The sequence below is a fragment of the Theropithecus gelada genome, chromosome 4 (genome assembly GCF_003255815.1).
Source record: "Theropithecus gelada isolate Dixy chromosome 4, Tgel_1.0, whole genome shotgun sequence".
NCBI classification, from domain to species: domain Eukaryota; kingdom Metazoa; phylum Chordata; class Mammalia; order Primates; family Cercopithecidae; genus Theropithecus; species Theropithecus gelada.
Genome location: NC_037671.1, coordinates 68,994,713 through 69,015,931, shown reverse-complemented (window position 1 = coordinate 69,015,931; position 21,219 = coordinate 68,994,713). Strand labels below are relative to the sequence as shown.

Here is a 21,219-nt window from a genome sequence, read left to right as displayed (position 1 = left end):
TTGTAGTTGAATATACAAATACAACACTTTTCAAAATATTCTACAAAAACTGAAGTTGAATAAGGCGCTAAATTGCAACAGTAACTTCCTGTGAGTGAATTTATTGTTTGGAAGCATCTTTGTGGTGTTAGAGGAGAAACATAAAAATCAATCATTTTATGAGCTACAGCCTACAGTATAGCATTTTACTGATAGACTGAAATATATTTCTTCTATTTTTAATTATAGTATCTCTTACAGTCTATATATAAAATGTTTACATAAATTACCTAATTTTTGTCTGCAGTGAAACACATACTAAGACACCACATGACATATAAAATGGTGAGTTTAAGAAGCCCTGGGGCTAAGAGAATAGCGGCCAATGTTCTGGAGCAGGGATCAGCCAGCTTTTTCAACAAAGGGCCAGAGAGTAAATATTTTAGATTTTGTGGGCCATACAGTCTGCCACAATTACTTAACCTGGCCATGAAGCACAAAGGCAGCCTTAGGTAATACAAAAACAAATGAGTGTGGCTGTGTTCCAGTAAAACTTTACGTACAAAATCCTACAGTGAGAGTTTCTAACAGCCCTACTATAGGGCCACAGCTTGCTTACCCCTGAACTTCAGGACTTGTTCTGTATATTTTCCTATCCTATCTGATACAACTTTATAAAATGATCATACATTTTGATCAAATAGTAAACCATCATACCTTTTCCCCAGGAATTTCAGGAGCACCAAATTCACCTTTATTACCAACTGCACCCTAAAATACAGAAATGCTTACTAGGAGATTACTTTTAAGAGGTGCGTTAATTACTAATGTTGTCAAAGAGAATCTACCTTTCCTAGATGAGTTGCTTTTGCATGCACCAAAATTTGTACTTCAAGTTCCTTCCTCATATTGCCCACAAGCCAAAATAATAAATTGTAATAAATCAGTAATTCATAAATATCTAAGTGCTAATCATAACTAAAACTAGACATATTCACACAGAAATATGTAATTCAACTTTGTAATTTCTTTTACATTTACCAAAAGTAAGGAATAATACTATTGCTGTTACTTCAATTAATATGATAAATGAGTTTAAATGAGTTAAAAGCTACATCCGATGCTTTCAATTCAAGTAGGTAATGAAATTTCAGTTTCTAAGATATTCCTATTTGTTTCATTTAGTACGCCTGACTTTCCTTTACATCTTCCAGGAAAAACCCCAAACCTGGGTCAATCTAATGATCAGCTTCCTTGCTCTTCCACTTAACTGCCAAAGAGGGGTGGAAAAACAGGTGCAAGGAAGTCTATAGATCATCTATGGCTTCCTTAAAAGCACTATCACAAATTCAGTCCAACAAATTTATCCTTGAAACAGTGGAAAATAATATATACTTTTTGAATGAGTTTCTATATCACTAATACTTGGTAGAAATTAAGAAATATATCGTAATTTTATGAATATGTAATACCATTATTATAATGATACCATTTGTTAATTTCGGATGAAGACCCACAAGTAAATTTCACCTTCAAGTGAATTCCTGCAGATTACATGAGATTATATCAAACTGGGTAAAACCGATCAAAGAAGGACATGTCAATTACTTCAATATATTCAATTGGATTAGAAAGGATAAAGGAACATTATTATTTCCTATATTGACATACTAAAAGAAGTCAAAAGAATAATATTAAATCCTACTTCTGTGAAGTTATTACTAAGAGAAGGTAATCCTTATATTTAAAAATTATGAACATATTTTGGTTTAATTAATTTTTATTGTTGTGGTATGGGTACAGAATGGGCATATGAGTAATGCCAGCTTGGAAAGAAAATGAGGGGAAACTTACTTATCATCTCTGGATTAGCATATTAGGCTACTCAAAATGGAAGCCTCTATAGTGGGATTGGAGGGCAGGAGAAGTTGAAACAAATCAATACTAGTCGCTGACTAAGAAGTCAAATAAGTTAACTTATTCCATTTTTAAACTGTTTTGATTTTCTGTCAAAGCATATCAGCAAAGCAATCATTTCATAAAGCCAACACATTTTGGCAAATTAACTGGAAATGTGGAAGACGATAATACAAAAATAAACTGGAAAATTATTCCCAAAATGGAGCTCAGATAACACTTCCCCGTAGGTTCAGGAACATTAACGTTGAGCTGATAGTTTATAAAACTCTGAGAGAACTTCAGCTCTGAAATGGGTGAAGTTATTAACAAGGGTCTTAAAGAACTGAGAAAGTAATGCAGTTGCTAAGGAATTAGGTTGCTAACTATGCTTGCTAACAAAAGAGAATTAAAAGATTCAGAAAATTATTATAATTGAGTCTAAATGAAAGAAAAGTATTAATTATTTCTTCAAATAATGTTATACAGAGTTTAGTGTTAGAGAGTGTGGTTAAAATCGCTTGATTAGGTGTCGTGTTATAGAATACTGATCACAATTAGATAATTAAATACAAGCAGTAGTACTTAAAACTGCATTATTCCATGAGAGGCGATCATCACCTTTATAAAAAAAGAAAAAGTAGTAAATCATATTAATAAACCATCATAGTGGATAAGAAAATAGGTAAATAAAGATACATATTAAGTTTTGCCAAAACTTCTAGCTTTTTGCAAAATATTTTTGATGCTTCATTACCTTAGCAATACTAAGCTAAACCTGATTAAATCAATGTGAAAAGAATTTTTGTTTTTTAAAAGAAAAAAAGTAGTAGAACAATAGTTAACAATATAATATTATTTAACTCTTTCCTTGCAAATTGAATCTTTCAGCAGAGTCTCCTGGGCAATTAGGAAGGAGAACTTACAGTTTCTAGAAATAGCTGAGTTGATTATTTAAACTTTCCTTGAGGTATAGTGTTCATTCATGCATTCAGCATATTTTTAGCTCCTATTATTTATGTGTTGTTCTATGTATAGGCTCACAGAACTCATTTTCCAACAGGGAAGGAAATAGATGCAGGATGATAATGTGTCAGGTGGCAATAAAAGTGCTAAGCAAAGTAAGAGCATAGAGGTGGGAGTAAGGATGCTTTTTATACAGAGATGCCAGAAGGCCTTTTCATTTTAAAGTTATTTTTGAGCAAGGACCTAGAAGACGTGAAGAAGAGAGCCAAGTGGATATGTACAAGGACACTTCAGGCATACATAACTGGTACAAAGGACTTGGAGCAAATATAAAAGAGGGAAGAGGGTTCGAGACAATTTGGGAGTGAGGAGTCAGGTAGGGGAAAGCTCTACACATTATGTGAAGCCTCATAGCTCATGGTTAGAGCTTTGGGGTTTATCTTAAGAGAGACAAGAAGTCACTAGTGGGTTTTGGCTCAGGTGGGACAGGATTTGCTTACATGATTATTCAGAATAATTGTCTAACTCATAATGTATATGTATAAATAAGAGTAAAATTTTTCTCTATGAATCTGCTGCATTAAAGTAAGGATTCTCAAAGCATAACACCTTAGATTGTCATCGACAGTCACATAGACCAATGGAACACAATAGAGAACCCATAAATAAATCCATGTATTTATAGCCAACTGATCTTTGACAGAGGTGCCAGGAACGTGCATTGAGGAAAGGACAGTCTCTTTGATAAACAGTGTTAGAAAAACTATATTCAGAAGAATAAACTAGATCCTTATCTCTCACCATATGCAAAAATCAACCCAAAATGGATTGAAAACTTAAATGTGGAGCCCAAAACTATGAATCTTCTGGGGCAAAATGTAGGGAAAATGCTTTGGTACATTAGTCTAGGCAAAGATTTTGTGGATACAATCTCAAGAGCACAGGCAACCAAAGCAAAAATAGCTTTTTGCACTAAAAAGCTTCTGTATAGCAAAGGAAACCATCAAGAGAATGAAGAGACAACTTGCAGAATGGGAGTAAATGTTTGCAAGGTATTCATCTGACAAGGGATTAATATCCACAATATACAAGGAGTTCAAGCAACTCAACAGCGACAAACAAACAAACAAAACCCCCAATAATCTGATTTTAAAACGGGTGAATGATCTGAATAGACACTTCTCAAAGGAAGACATACAAATGGCCACGAAATACATTTTAAAATGCTCAACAACATTAATCATCAGGGAGGAGCATATTGGAATCAAAATGAGATATCATCTTACCCTAGTTAGAATGGGTATTATTTAAATGACCAAAAAAAAAAAAAAAAAAACGCTACCAAAGTTGTGAAGAAAGGGGAACTCTTGCACATTTTCAGTGGGAATGTAAATTAGTATAGCTATTATGAAGAACAGTATGGAGATTCCTCAAAAAACTAAAAATGGAACTACCATGTGATCCAGAAATCCCACTGGGGTTATGTATCCAAAGGAAAGGAAGTAAGTATGGTGAAAAGATAACTGAAAGCCTGTGTTTATTACAGCACTACTCACAATCACTAATATATGGAATCAAAATGAGTGTCCATCAATGAATAAATGGATAGAGAAAATGTTTTATACACACACACACACATATATACATACACAAACATACACACAATGGAATTACATTCAGCCATAAAAAAGAATAAAATCCCATCATTTGCAGCAACATGGACGAGTCAGAATGACATTGTGGTAAGTGAAACAAGCCAGGCACAGAAGGATAAATACTGCATGTTCTCCTTTATATGCAGAAGTTTAAAAAGTTAACCTCATAGAAGTAGAGAGTAGAATAATGGTTACTGGGGCTGGGAAGGGTGGGGAGTGGGGATAGGGAGAAGTTGGTTAATCGATAGAAAATTACAGCTATACAGAATAAATAAACTCTGCTGGGTGACTATGGTTAACAATAATTTATTGTATATTTTCAAATAACTAAAAGAGAAAATTATGAATGTTCCCAATACAAAGAAATAATTAACACTTGAGGTGATGGACATGTTAATTATCCTGATTTGATTACTACAGATTGTATAAATGAATTAAAATATCACACTGTACTCCATAAATATGTATAATTGTTATGTGTCAATTAAAATGTTAATAAAAATCTTAACACCTTTAGAAATACTGTAATGTAGTGATATATAATTTGAAAGAGATGTGGAAGTTGTATTCTCAAATCTTTTCTCACTTTATTACATTGGGCCAAAAGTAAAATGCACCAAAAGACTAATATTATATAGTTAATGAAAAAAAGTAAATTATAATTGTGTCTGGATGGCTTCTAATCGACGTTATCTAAATAAAACAATGCAAAGAATATATTTTAAAAAGTAGCACATTGGGTTGGGAGCAATGGCTCACACCTGTAATCCCACACTTTGGGAGGCTGAAGTGGGTGGATCACCTAGGGCCAGGAGTTCAAGACCAGCCTGATCAACATGGTGAAACCCCATCTCTTTTAAAAAATACAAAAATTAGCCAGGCATTGTGGCGGGTGCCTGTAATCTCAACTACTCAGGAGGCTGAGGCAGGAGAATCGCTGGAACCCGGGAGGCGGATGTTGCAGGGAACAGAGATTGCGCCATTGCACTCCAGCCTGCGAGACAGAGCAAGACTCTGTCTCAAAAAACAAAACAAAACAAAACAAAGCAAAACAAAAACTAGCACATTGTATCCAGAAAATGTCAGATAATATTGCAAATAAAAGATACAGAGTTGAATGAAATATTCAAGTAATTGAATAATCTTTTGAAGCACGTGATAACTCAACATTTTTACATCTAATACATTGAAAATTCTAAGAGATTATCTCACAAATGAAGATTTATTTATTCCTCATCGAGCCACAAATGAAATTAAACTCAACCTAAAATAGTTATCTCCACCTCTCCTTCAATATGTGGACAATTATATGGTGGATAAGAAAGCAGGGGAAACATATATTTGTTGAGTATCTATCATATGCCAGTTTCTAAGTGCTGTATATACATTGTATTGTATGCCTTCTTCACAATCAACCACTGCCTAGGTATTATTAAGGATAATTTTCAAAGCAAGTAAGAGGTGGAGAGGATTCGATCCTAAGTGGTTCAGGCTCCAGAGTGGTACTCTTTCCAACGTACTGTTCTACCTCCTCTAAATATTCTTTCTTGGGCTTACAGATCAAAAAGAAAACCTTTAGAACAACATCTGATTCCCTTAGTAACATTGCACTTCTGATCATTTCACAAAATTTACTCCTAAATATGCCTTAGAGCAAAATGACTTCCGATCTTCAAGTTATGTAGGCATTATTTTGTGCACCTGCTCTAATAATGACAATGACATGCCAGAATCAAAAATGAAAGAAAGCCTTCTTTATTTATTGCACATTGAAGTTGCAGGATCACCTAGTGCAGTAGGAGCAGAAATAAACTCATTCTCCACTCCTTAAACTGAAGCAATGCATCCATGTTTATTTGAAGTGCCAGGAAGGTAGAATGCATTCATGGTCGTGGTCATCTAATGTCATTTTTACAAGGCAGAGTATATGTTGGTCTAATCAAATGTGAGTGCATGTATCAAAAAGATACAGATTAATTATTTGTTGTGTAGATTATAAACTTCTTTTATTCCAGCTGTTTTTATGTTGCCACTAAAATCTCTTGCCATTAGGAATTATCATGGAATTTAAAACAAATGTTAATATTCTTAAAACATACCACAGATGAGAAGTCATATAATGCATTGTAACTCTAAGGTGTGTTTTTGTATATTTTATAGATTTGACATACAATAAATTGGCTAATATTTATCCATTTTTATTAATTTTGCCTAGTTCTTTTCTACTGGTTTTAGCTTCTATAGAAGGAGAGAATGTTCTGTGAACAAACTGTCACAAGATTGTAAACTCGGTGAGAGCAGGCCCTGTATTTTATTATTACTGCTAAGGCTCCAACGTCTGGCACATTTTTTATTATAATAGCAGGAACTCAATAAATAGGTGTTGATGGATAAATGAATGAAGAAAAATATTTAAATGTTAAAGTGAGAGATGTCTATTTATGATTAAAGGGAATGGAGGGGGAAAAAGCATCCTTAAAGGGTATAGGCTCTAACAAGAGTGACTAAGCACTTAATCTTCAAAAAAGAATTTAAAGTCGATTTAATGATTTTTAAAATAATTATTCAAATAGGACTGTACTTCTGACATCGATTTTTTGTTTGTTTGTTTGTTTATTTTAGTGGGCAGGGTATTTTTCCTAAAAGCAACACAGGAAATTTCTTGCTGTGCCAGCAATCTTAAATATGACAGAATTGATTAAATCAAAGAAGTGAAAAGACAAGTTAAGAAATGTGTATGTGAATGTGTGTAAATCACAGCCACCAACAATTAAGCCGCATGCATTTTTTTCCAAGGCATTTTTGTGTCACTTTATAGTATAGGCAGAACAGATAAATGAGAACACCTTCCGTTGCAGATAAGAAAACTTAAGTATGGAGAGCTGAGTGGCTTGGCCAAATTCACCTTCTAACCATAGAAAAGTTGGGATTAACTCAGAGATCTTTCCACTTTCTGAGTCCTTTTAATTGTGTTACCTTGGGCACATCATTTTACCTATGTGTGGCTTTCAGCTGTAAAATGAGGATAGAGATATTAGGCTGGCATTTTTAAATGATGTTTTAAGAGTAAAATATTGCAAGTGGAAGTACCTGATCAAAGAACACAGATACATAATACTGAATTGCTTTTAGAATATAGTGGCAGCCCTAAAAATGGATACTGGTTATGAGTATTCAACAGACCTACTGGGTTCAGATCCCAGTTTGGCCACAAGCTATGTGGCATTGGGCAATAATTTAACCTCCCTAGCTTCAGTTTTTCTATCTGTAAAATGCTAATACTAATCCCCAACATGAAGAGTGATTGTAAGGATCAAGTATGATATCATATCTAAAACACTCTTCTTAGTGTCTGGTACGTGTAACCATGAAACAAATATTTGCTATTGGTATAATGATTTGTATGTTTAGTTTGATTGAAGTGGTCTTTAGAATCAGATATTATTCAATTATTTTGAATTTTCATAAAATGATATTGAAAGTAAAGGTACCCCAAGCAATGAGTTTTAAAGAGCATTAATAAATGGCCTGTCCCTTCTCAAAAATCTTTTTCAAACACCTGCTGAATTGTCAGAAGTTCCCATGCAAGGTACAATGCGAATACATTCCTTCAGGAACAAATGACTTTAGCTCTGTTGAAGCTTTGGGGGATCAGTCATTTCTCAGACTTCTGTCTCCTGTCTTTTTGAAGTCGGGGGGCAGGCGACTAGATTATACAAATAATTTAGAATCATGGACTTCCCAAGTTAAGGCATGAAAGGAATTAAAATCTATTTTACCTTGGAGAGATAACAAAAACAGAATGAACTTCTAACAGTGCACATTCATTTACCTGATTAGCTGACAAAAGATGTACTCAAAAGAGTGGGAAACATTACAGTTAAGTTTTGAGTGGTGGGAGAAGGAAAAAACAAATCTCCAAGCATGGGATATTGCCTAGAATTACACACTGGCCATTCCTCCATTAAATCCTCCCCAGCTCCCCAGATCGTTTCTCCAGGACACTTGCAACTCTCCTACAGCACCTAACACATATGGCCTTGTAATTTTCCATGATCTCTTTGTAGATGTAAAATCACTGAGAACATGGAATATATCCTATTCTTCTTTATGTGCTCTACAACACCAAGCAACATACTGCATACGCAGAAAGTATTCAACAAAAGTTGGCTGTTTAAAAAAAAGGTAGGGAGCTACAGAAAAATCTCTGGTGGGGATGTATCAGAAGACAAGAGAAGCAAGAGTTCAACAGGGATTTGGGGAAGGGAATGCTAAAGAAGGCTAGGGCACAGCTAGAAAATAGACTTTCCTGCTTCACAGTTTCGCTAGAGCTTATAGGTACAAACACTTGCAGTTCCAGATCTTTCCAAAGTTCACACCAGCCTACCAATATGAATTCAAAAGCAGACTAGAATGCTGATAGTCTTTCTTATTTCAGTAATCAGCATTTTAATATAGTATTTGATATATTTGATAGCCTTTTATAGAAACATATATTGGTATGGAATATAGAAAAATGAGATGAACACATTTTTAAGTCATTTTTTAACAAAACCCCCATTTTTCCCATCAATATTTGTCCTTTTCTTACCGGCTCTCCTTTATCCCCTTTCTGCCCAGGTGAACCCGGAGCTCCTGGTAATCCTGCTTCTCCCTGAGCAAAAATGCATATCTGTGTTAGCAACCATTCTGTCACATTGATCTAAAGCCAAATGGTTTATAAATATGAAGCTGGCAATAGCAAGATAACGCTTTGTTCTCCTCTGAGCTGATGCTTAGAGTGAGGAATAGTGAACCGTGTGAACAAGGGAAAAAGGGCATGCCAGTGGAATTCCATTCACTATTCCTCACTCTTCCAAACACCATTTAGCATCATCTCCTCTAGACCCTCCAGGACCTGGAACAGAAGCTGTTTCTCTATGGTCCCCTGAACCTTGCCTTTTTCGTGGAGCTTACTATGCAATATAGACCACTAGAAAAAATGAAAGTTTCCCTTAAACTTTCACCCCATCCCCATCCTGGCTCAGCCAGAGCTAGGGCACGCTCTGCTCTAGAAACTGGGGCAAGTTCTCCTTTCCTCAGGTATGGGCACTGGAAAAAGCCACCAAGACACCACTCAGCCTTTTAGCACAGGCTTTATGACTGCCATTAACATCCATAGAGGAAGTTCATAAACGTTCATGGTCCAGCCTTCTTGACCAGGGGATCATATTGGTGCAGATGAAACAAATTATTCGAACAATAACAGAGCCCCTCTGTATATTCCCCTAATAACTTATGGTGGATGGAGACAGCCGGTTGAAAATTTAGGGATGCTGGAAAAATACAGTCTACACAGAAGAAGAAATACAATGTGGAGTATTTTTGTGTATGTTTTTGAAGAGCAGGCACTGTATTTTCTTCAACTGTGAATTCCCAGAACTTCAGCCTATTCCTGGCACATGCTAAGCACTCAGTACTTGCCTGTTGTACAGGTAGTTCCTCCCTTCACCTTTCTATTCATTCTAGTTCACGCCCTGGAAGGAAGTTCAGATGGGCTCGAAACTATCCAGGTAACAATCCAGGAAATCCTATCTTCAATGCCTTTTTCTTAACCCACCCCAGCGACTGAGGTATTTACTTCAACAAACACTGAAGGGCAAGACACATTCTGTGAAGAGAGGCCACATTCAAGGAGCTGGGCTCATAGTCTGGAGTGGCTTTCAGTGTGCACAGATTAAAACTAGCATACCTTGTTTGGAATGCACTGGCACTGGTCTTTCAGTTCCTGCTTTGCTGGCAGATATGAAGACATTTTACTGGCATGAGCAGTTACCGATGATGATGCAATATTTCCGAAGCCATCCTGCTCTGGGCACTAAAATCCAAAAAGAGGCCTTAGGAAATGGGGCCAATTCCAAACATTCTGATGTTCCAAACACTGGCTACCACTAAACTAGGGGTTGCTGAGGTTGCCTGCAAGAACCGCTTTCTTACTAACCAAAAGTTGACACCAGTGTGAGAATGTTTATGACACTTTTGCACTTTCTGCCTGAGCCCATGTGTTTTCTTATATTGACAACACACAAGAAAATTATTTAAAATAATGGTCTTGGTAAGGAATTACAAAGTTACATTAGGTAACTTTTTGATAAGTATAGAAATTTCATACATTTATAATAATTATATTGTAGGAATAAAATAATTTGTACAAACAATATGAATTGAATTTCATGAAACAATATGAAATGTTTAATGTGAATACATCTTTTGGGAACAAAAATTAAAGTTGAAGCATGTAATTTGAACTTACAAAATACAGTTTCCTTCAACAAGATGATTTTTAAAACATATAGAGTAGAAAATAAATTCTTTTTACACTCTTAGACAATATTTATTAAATCAAAGTATACTTTAGTCTACTGTTCTTTAAAGATATTAAAAAGTGTCCACTGCAACAGACAAGTAGTGCATTTTATACTTATGCAGTGGGTTCAGAGCATGCTGGACAACATGAAGTGCAATTTGGTTACAAAGCAATGAACTTTTTTTTTTTTTTCCAAAAAACTAATCCAAATGGAGAATCTGAAGAGGATAAACATATTGTTTTTTCTCAGCATCATGTACCAGACTCCTCACCATAGTTTTCCACTCTGAATTTGCAATTTCACAAAGAGAAAGCACTAGGAGAGAGTTAATACATTACTTTGTATACCACAAATTGTAAATGCATGGTAAAGTATTTTCAGGATACAAAACTAAAATATTGTCTGTGGTTATCTACTGTGGTTGAAATCATGATTGATATCTATTTTCTTTTATGGATTTGGCTATATTTTCCAGTAAACATAGATAACTTTTGTAACAAAAATTCATTTTGATGATCTGTGCAGCAAACCATCATGGCACATGTTTAACTAACAAAACTGCACATCCTGCAAATGTATCCCTGAATTTAAAATAAAAAATTGGAAATAAGAAATTAAAAAAAACTTGGTAGTAGTTGAATTCTTTGATAATTACAATAAAAACTGTAACAAAACCAGCACCCAGGAATACTGCAACTATTTACTGTATCCACCACTAGTTCTTTCAAATCTACTCTCTCCAGATTTAACGATTGTTATTTATCAAAACCAGTTTCCAAATTTGAAAGTCTAAAAACTATTTTATATTTGAGTGGAACAAGGTTATTACCAAAACAGTTCATTCATCTCATTTGATTTGATATGATTTTTCAGCCAGTTCTTACTTCATGGCTTCCCAGTCAGATAACCAAGACCCACTTATGAATTCACAATTTTGCTCTGGATAACCGAGTCACTATATTAAACTGAGGATTTAAATAACTTTAAAAGTATGTCTCAGGCTTCACCATAAACCTGTCCACACTCCACAAAAAGTGCCCAAAGGCAACATCAAACATACAAGTAAGGACTCTTCTCCTCGTAAAACCTCTGGTTTTGATTTGACACATATTCAGTTTTAGCCCTTAAAACTTTAACCACATTTCTCATTTATTTTCAACAAATGTTACTGATTTCATCCTTCTCTTAATAATTGTTCTTCGTTCTTTTTACATCTAGAGTCATGAAACTTAACTGCTTTAGAAACTGAAAATCTAATAGATATGAAGAAGCATGTTTATAGGTGATCTTTTAAAAATGTTGCCTTTGAAATGTTTTATAAAATACTGACAACCAGAAAACATGTGTGAGTTGAAATTTTAGGACAAAATTAGATATTTAAGCAACTACATTAAAAATTTCTGAGTTCAAAACATTTGGCAACAGAAAGAAAATAAATACAGTTGGTATCAGAAGTAGAGCACATGCATTTAAATGGCTTTTACATAATTATTTATCTTTCCAACTGTACATTCATAGTCATAAAAGGTAGTATGTTTCTATTTTTTGTTAGTCATTAAATGAATGGTGATATCTCCTCCAAATAATTGTCAGCAAAAAATACAGTCTTTTCTTATTTTTTCCATAGAGATAAATTCCTACCTTATTTTCTATTCTTTAAAACTAACTCCCAAAGAATCTTTTCAAAATATGATTTAAAAATCTTTTGTTCATAATGTGTGAGATCATGTCACTGCTTTGAATTACCAACCATTCCACCCAATTCATCACCTATACTTCTTAAACAATTTCCTCATAAATCAGGTGGAAAGTTTCTATTATATTAATACAATGATAAAGGGCAGTGATTACTGGTCAATTATGCAATATTTAGATATATCAAAATATCATTATATCACTTTTCAATCAGAGAAAGTTATTATTTTAAAAACTCTTACATCAAAAAAGCATAATTAAAAACAAAATTTTTGGAGAATTAACATCTTTAAGATTTAAACGTGTAGCTCCAGGAAGTCTAGGTATTTCAAGTCTGTAGATTGGCATTCTAAATTATCTTTTCAGATATTTATAGAAAGATATTTGGCTGGCTTGCATTTTACTTGGAATGAGATACATGAACTGGATTGGAGATATGCTTTATAAAGCCAAGTTACAAAAGCAAAACATATAATATTTGAAAGACTTAGCTATGCTTTAAGTCACTTGGCTACATTCTTTTTTCACTCACCAAAGTGAGCTACAAAAGTTAAAAATATTTTTGAATCATAAATTATTGAAAAAATTTTCATATAATTTTCTATGGCAAGTATAGAACTTTTACGAAATCTAAGATCCAAACAAAAGGCATTTTTACCTTTTATTTTCACTTTTCATATGTTCTTTCTATACTTTTTTTTAGAACTAGCCCTCTTTGAATATCTTTCTGTCCCATTTATCTCTTTTAGTAGTTGATAAGACAATAAATCAAACAATGATTGTCTACTTTCTCCAAATGAAGCATTAGGAATAAAAAAGTGTATCAAGGTAAAACTTCCCTTACTGAGTCTGAATTGTACTTAAATCAATTTAAAAACAAACATAATTATACCTAGTAATATAAGATAGCACACATGGCTATCTTATACTGAGAGATATAGAAAGTATTGAATTTAGTGTTTTTCTTGTAATGAAAGATTGGTATAAGAAAGTAACAGTTGTACGGTTAGGTTAGGAATATTTAGAATGAGAGGCTGAGGAACTGCATTTATATTTTGTTTCCAACAGGAGTCACTTAAGAGAAAGACACAAAGAGAGGGCAGGGAATGTGCCTTAATCATGTTTGTTAACCCTGTTCCTTAGCACCGTGTTTAGAAGATCAGCGTTTCTGAATCAAGTGTTTGCTGGAAGAGAGTGAATGAATATACAAAGCAGTGACTCAGACTTTTCTGATTTTGCTGCAAGGTAAAGGGGAAGGACACGGGGAAGGCAAATGATCCAACAATGATTGATGTCCCAGACATGAGGTAAAGGTGCACTTTGGCAGGAACAGGAAAATGGAAGATGAGGATGAAAAGTCTATGTCAAAGGAAACCTAGCCAGGATGGGTGACAGGATAGAAAAGGAAAATAAGTGAGAACCAAGTATGATCACAGATTTAAAACTTCCGTAACTGGAAATGGTACAGATGTCAGAACGTAGTTTAGGAAGAAAGGCATAAATTCTTTTTAAGTTATAATGAGTTCAAAGTGAGGATATATTATCCTCAAAATTAAGGGTGAAGTGCTGGGATTAAAACTGTTGAAAGTAACCATGAGAAAGCACCATGAAGGCTTTCTTACTTGGAATAAATTACTCACCTGGTTTCAGCAGAATACACTCAGTGCTACCCTACATTTGGACTCTACAAACTATGCCACTAAAAGATAATCAGCATTCTTCATTCTTCATATGCAAAGAAAATTAACTTACCTTAGTATCTGATATTTCACAACATGTTTCTTGAGCTATGAGGTTTGCACTGCAGTAGATTTTAAGTTGGTGAAGTTCAATCTATTAAAAAATTAATAATAAGAAACATCTTTAGTTTTTTGAGAATCACATTCAGGCAGTTAAGAACTACAGTAATTTAATCGGAAATAAAAAGGAAGCTAATATAAATAAATTACTGGTAGATATTTTAATGTTTTTATTAAATGTAGGATTCACTGTTTAATGGACTACTTGAGAGACATAGAGTTGGATATAGAGATGGATCTATAGATAAAGGAAATCAGGTAATGAAAGCAATTGCAAACCTTGCTAGCTGTTTCAAACAATAACATAGAAGAACTTATTTTTAAAAAGCTATTGTTTTACACTACAATAAAGAATGCCCACAAAATGAGGCCATTTCAAAATAAAAAAATTGGAGAAAAGGTAAAATCAAAGATACGAACACATGATGAGAAGGGCTTTATTTGTACTTCCAGACTCCTATTTGAGGCACTGAAATAGGTGTTCACTTACCAACAAGGAAAAAAAAATTTATCTATATTTCATGAATTCTGCCTGAAACCTATTGATTTTTATATTATATTGGTATAATCTGAGCAAGGCTAACAACCTTTTTACAAAAATAATTGATTCCATCTATTTGCTTAGCAGATTTCTCTTTTTTTGGCATTTGGACATGAAATTAAATGTAGTTCAAGGAAAGTATAATCATGCCTTTAAATGCAAGATCAAATCACCACCTTAGAAAAAGTAAATAGTACTGATTATTGATAAAATATCAATATAATAAATTCTTAAATAGGTTGTTTGAATTCTTTAAGCACTGAAATGTTGTATCAAATAATGCATTACTTTGAGGTCCATAGGTACTTTATATAGAAAGACTCAACTCTAATCTTATAATAATTAACCTATAATAATAGAAAGCAGGCATTTGTGATTGTGATGAATCTCTACTCCAACTTTAAAAGCAAAAAGGGGGGGGAAAAGCTACAACTTTTACTTTACACCTCAGATGAACAAAATCAATTCAGTTCATAGAATGCATTAAGAACTCCAGACATCTTATAGATTCATGAGCAGTCTAAGATTTGCAGACAATGCAAAATCATGAGACTAAATGAAATGTAGTGATTTATGTTCTATAACTTTTTGAAAGGTTATTAAGGTTAACTTTTATTTATAAAATTTAAATACACTATCTTACATAGTATAATGAAATACCGGCAGTAACATATGAATTATGTAGAATGAAGAATGAGAACTCCAATTAATTAGTACTGTTCTTAACTAAAACTTATTTATTACCATTGTTATCAAAATAGTCAATAAATATTGAAATCCTGTTATGTACCATCCATTGTACCAGGTCCTGCATACGAATTGTTTTACTTAACTAAAGATAGATGATCAATTTTCAAAGGATTACAACCTAATTGAGTTCCATGACATTGAAACCACAGTCAGAATAGTTTATGCTTTGTTTATTCATTCATTACTTCAGAATGCTTCACTGATATAGTGCTGTAGAAGGAGAATGCATAAGGTTAAATCTGTACTGATGCTTGTCAAAATGCTGAGTTGATTTGAAAAAAAAAATCTTCATATCAGTTTTGTCACTTTCTCACAAAAACACACAGGTGGGATATGTGAAATAAAACTCAATCATGAGAATTTTTTTTCAATAACACACAGCCCAAATAAACACATTTTCACACCATAACAGATCTTATGAATCACAGAGCTTGTACAGAGATGATGAAAAATTAATCCACTCAAAGTTTCAGTAGAACCAGGAATCTTTTATAAAACTATGTATTTTGTTTGTTTAACTCAAACAGTAACTGTCTCCAAAAATAACTGCATCATTGTGACATGCCTTCAGGTTTATCCTCAAATGAACCAAGAATCCACATTAAATTATGAAACCACTGTAATACCATGGTTTTCACCTATATCCTTTTTATAAGGATTCACCTGATATTCTTTAGCCTCAAATTGTGGGATCAATTCCTTTTTTTTTTTTTTTTTTTGAGATGGAGTCTTTCTCTGTCGCTCAGGCTGGAGTGCAGTGGTACTATCTCCGCTCACTGCAAGTTCAGCCTCCTGAATTCAGGCCATTCTCCTGCCTCAGCCTCCCGAGTAGCTGGACTACAGGCTCCCGCCACCACACTCTGCTAATTTTTTGTATTTTTAGTAGAGACGGGGTTTCACCATGTTAGCCAGGTTGGTCTCAATCTCCTGACCTCGTCATCCACCCACCACAGCCTCCCAAAGTGCTGGGATTACTGGCTTGAGCCACCGTGCCCAGCCCAGGATCAATTCTATCCTTGGGTGAGAAGTTAATGAGACACAGGACATAGAACACTCCATCTTCTTAGGCTGAGGTCCAAGATTGGATTCCATTCTTGCAAAACCTCTAAGAAATAAACTATAAACTGTTTATACATAATAAACTAAGAAAACATGCAGCCATCAAATTTAAATATATCTAACTTTTTAAGATTATAGACCTTGTTCTCTAGGGAAATCAATAATAAATCTATATCATGTTAGCTTCAAATGTAATATTTAAAGGAACTTTCTATCCAAAAGGGTTTTACTAGGCAATTTTTCTCTTTCAAATGACCTACTAATACATTTAGTGAGTTTTTCCATACAATAGAACCCTGAAAAACCATTATAAGCTTATAAAAAATAGTCTGCAATACAAAGTAATTGCTATTTTAAGGATGAATAGTCTATTGTTCTTGAATGAAAGTAGCAGGTAATCTGGAACCATTTAATTGAAACTTCAGCTTTTTCCAGTCCTTTCTATTTCAAACATATGAGCTAAGACCAATATTATATTTTGTATCATATTTTCAATTTTTACTTTTAATAATCTAATTTTTTAAGGCATGACCTAATTATTTTAAATTACCAGGCTGGAGAAAATGGGTATAAAATGGAGTGAAAATAATATATGTGAAAATATAGTTGGAAATAACATAGCTGTTCTTCACACATCTGATGGCAAATTAATTAAATTAATAAAATTGATGAGAAGGGTATCTATTACACAGTAATAAAAGGAGGATGTTTTTAATAAGTTTTTTTTTTTTTTTTACTTAGAAATGTTAGTTCTCTTTCACAACCGACATCACAACTTACATCCACAGGCTTGCCATCTGCAACTCGCGTAGCAATAACTGTCCGTCCATGGAAATCCACAGTGTCCTTTTCATCAGTCTGTCTCCTTGCAATTAAATTACAATCCATATAGAGTGAAAGGACCCGGGATTGTATACTGATGCCAAGTTTGTGCCACTGACGATCAAACAAAGCACGGAGTTCTCGATTTCTAAAAATGTAGTTCAACACATCTCCCTCTGTGGCTTGAAACATAAATTCCACCACCTTCTTTCCACCATCAACTACTATAGAAATCTGCAAAAATGTAAAGTATATTTAAATGTTTTAAAAATCAATGTTCAAAATTTTTAAAGCACACAAAGAAAAGCTCAAGATGCATATTAGTATAACTGAGGCACTTAGTAAAATATTTTAGATGACACTTGTGTCCACCTGGTTTGTTAAAATAAAAGAACAGCAAATACCACTACAAAATGGTTTACAAATGGGGCATTCTGGTGAATGTAATATGCCCCTTCCTAAGAGAACATCTAAGAGTGTGTGTGTGTGTGTGTGTGTGTGTGTGTGTGTTTATATAAACCATTTATAAGTTTATATATACATAATTTATGTATATTATAGATAAAATTTTATAAGTATATATAAATTATTGCTCTGTATTAGTAACACAGGAATTTAAGGTTACCAATTTAAGAAGACTAAGAATATGATCATTTCCCTAAGTAGGGAAACTAAGATCAATTCTTTCACTATTGACACTTTGCAAGGTACAGAGAAAACACATTTTATAGAGGACATACTCTTGGTTGATCTACTCATCATAAAATTGTAGCTGTATTAACAGATTAAAAGATCAGTGAAGATTTAAAACATTTCAATGGACATGTATAGAAGTAAAAACTAATGTATGGTGCCAGTAAGTAATTTTGAGGTTCCTCTCCCACCCCTGGAGTGCCAGCATTCCCTCTTTTCAGCCCAAATGCCATCTCTTCTACATGCTCTCCTAGATTCCTGCTCTCTCCATTCCCAATTCTGGTGAGCTGCCCTTTCTGTGCTCCCATTGACCACACCCAACACCAAGCTTAACTCTACCACTGCACTTGTTCCACTGTATTATAATTATGCTGTATTATGTTGTTCTCCTAGATGTCATCTCCTTACTCCTTATGCTCCCTGATAATACAAATTCTGTTTTTCAGATCTCTTTTCTCGTCACTACCTAGCATATAGCATGTGTTCCATAAAATTTTTATTGATGGGATAAATATTTAAGTCTCAACTCTTTATTCACCAAGAATTGTCCAATGAAACAATGAACTGCTTTAAAAATAATATATAACATTAGAGATGACAGAAGGTGAAGAATGTGTTAGTTAGAAGGAATTAGTTAATGAAGCAGTTGTGAAGAGAAGGCAGTTCTGCATCTTTAAACAAAATATGGACCTAGAAGTAAAATAAAAACAAAAACTAACACTCTGTTATCCACTATACTCTCATATTATGGATCTCAGCAAGACCATCCTAACTACGAGAATACTTGCATTTTCTTGTTGATGATCCCTCTAAAGGGAGAACACTTGGACACTAGATCTACTCGCAAATTTGTGCACACAGTTCAATGAATTCACCTGGCTTAATCACACAAGGAAAACTAATAAGCACAACTCTAATGGTACTTTACCTGTGGAATATTCTGCTGGTTTAAAACCTGCCACAGAAACCACCGTTCCTTTTTGGCGTTTCTTCTTACTCGAAACATGGCAGTTACTGAGTACTCCTCAGGAAGGCCTTTGGGAAATACCTTACTGTGGGAGGAAAACAAAGAACTTTTGTGAGGACACTAAGGATTGCAAGAAAAGAAAATCTAGGTATAAAGTTCTATGTAACACAATATCTCAGTCATATTTTTCTCAGTAAATGTGTAACTTAAGCACTTTTCTCTTTCCTTTTAAAAAAATCTTCTGGTACAGTGTTGTTAAAGCTTGGAGTATATAGAAATGAGTGAAGAGATTACAGTATTAAGTTGTGACATTTCCTTATTCAACAAGATATTCAACAGAAGAAAATCTCAGAATTCACTGCAGTCTGACAAACAGTAGAGATTTATCAAGGAAATAAAATGGTATGACTTGACTTGGTTAGTAGAGAGAGGTACAGAGAATTTTAAAGAACACTAGTAATAAGTAAATGAATATTTTCCAAAGAAGTTTTATCATATTAAATTCTTGCAAATTAGTTCCTAATACTGATTTCCTAGTACCAACTGAAGACCATGCTAAATATAACGTGGATATTTTAGCTTTATTTTTCACTTTGCTTCTATATAGCTGTTAGCTTTTTCTTGCTTTGTACTATTATCATACAAATAAATCACATCTTTATATTTTATATTCCCATCAATGAAGATTTCTAATATTGTTTTATATATGTATGTATTCATACAACTGTATTTTAAATCTGATAAGAAAATAAAAGAGACACAAACAAAGCACATTTATTCTGGCTTTTATATTTAATCTATGTAATTATTTCCAGTGCTTTTTATTGCATTGTTTGAATTTGAGTTACTGTCTAGTTTCCTTTCATTCAGCTTAAAGGAATTTCCTTCCTATTTCTTGTAGGGCAGATGTGCTAATCTCAAATTCTGGGGTTTTTTAATCCTTAATTTCACTTTCACTTTTGAAGGATAGTTTTGCTGGATATAGAATTCTTGATTTACAGTCTTTTTCCTTCAAAACATTGACTATGTCATCCCACTGCCTTCTGGTCTCCATTGTTTCTGATGAGAAGTCAGCTTACTCATATTGAGAACTTCTTGTACATGGTCAACTACTTCTCTCTTGCTGCTGTAAAAATTCTCTCTTTGACTTTTGGCAGTTTGGTTATCATGTGACTTAAGTGTGGATCTCTTTGAGTTTGTCCTTCTTAGAGTCTGTTGAGCTTCCTGAATATATAAATTAATAATTTTTACCAAATTTGAGTAATTTGCATTTCTTATTTCTTCAAATAGTCTTTTTTTACTCTCAACTCCTAGAATTCCTATTATGCATGCTTGCTGGTATCACACAGTCTTGAGACTCTGTTCATTTTTCTTCATTCTTTTTCCCCCTGTTCTGAAGACTAATTGAACTATATTCAAGTTCCTGGATTCTTCTCCCACCTGAGATCAGTTCTTGAGCCACTCCTATAAATTTTTCATTTCTGTTTTATACTTTTCTACTCAAAAATTTGATTTGCTGCTTCTTAATAATTTCTATTTATTGATATTCTCTATTTGGTGAGACATCATTCTCATACTTTAGTTCATTACAGTTTCCTTTAGTTATTTAAATATATTTAAAATAGCAGACAAAGTTATTGTTAAGTAAGTTCAATGTCTAGGTTTCCTCAGAAACAGTTTCTATTGGCCACTCTTTTATCTGTGTATGGTTTTACATACATTGTTTTTTGCATATCTTATAATTGTTAATTGAAAAGTAGACATTTAAAATAATATAATATGGCAACATTGGAAATGAGACTCTACCTATCAATGGTTTGCTGTTGGTGCTATTTGTTGTCATTATTGTAGATGCTTTTTATTTGCTTAGTCACTTTCCTGGAAAAATTCTGTAAAGTGTGTCTTCTTCGTCATGTGTGAATCCTGCAGTCTCTGCTCATTTAGTTTAGTAGTCAACTAATGATTGAATAGTTAAACACCTTTGACCTAAAAGCATCCCAGCCTTTGCCAAAGGTCTGTGTGTGTGTGTGATGGAAAATACCTTAAATGT

General features: G+C 33.7%; 1 protein-coding gene across 1 annotated transcript in view; it reads right to left on the bottom strand.

Annotated features, from left to right (window-relative positions):
• Positions 1-21,219, bottom strand: part of COL19A1 (collagen type XIX alpha 1 chain) — a 330,775-nt gene that overhangs the window by 253,910 nt on the left and 55,646 nt on the right. Inside the window, exons 5-9 of the mRNA XM_025382187.1 lie at positions 19,131-19,254; positions 17,468-17,743; positions 14,291-14,371; positions 10,228-10,353; positions 9,088-9,150 (exon numbers count right to left, since the gene is read on the bottom strand). Of these exons, the coding sequence (XP_025237972.1) occupies positions 9,088-9,150; positions 10,228-10,353; positions 14,291-14,371; positions 17,468-17,743; positions 19,131-19,254 (670 nt within the window). The remainder of the gene's footprint in view (positions 1-9,087; positions 9,151-10,227; positions 10,354-14,290; positions 14,372-17,467; positions 17,744-19,130; positions 19,255-21,219) is intronic.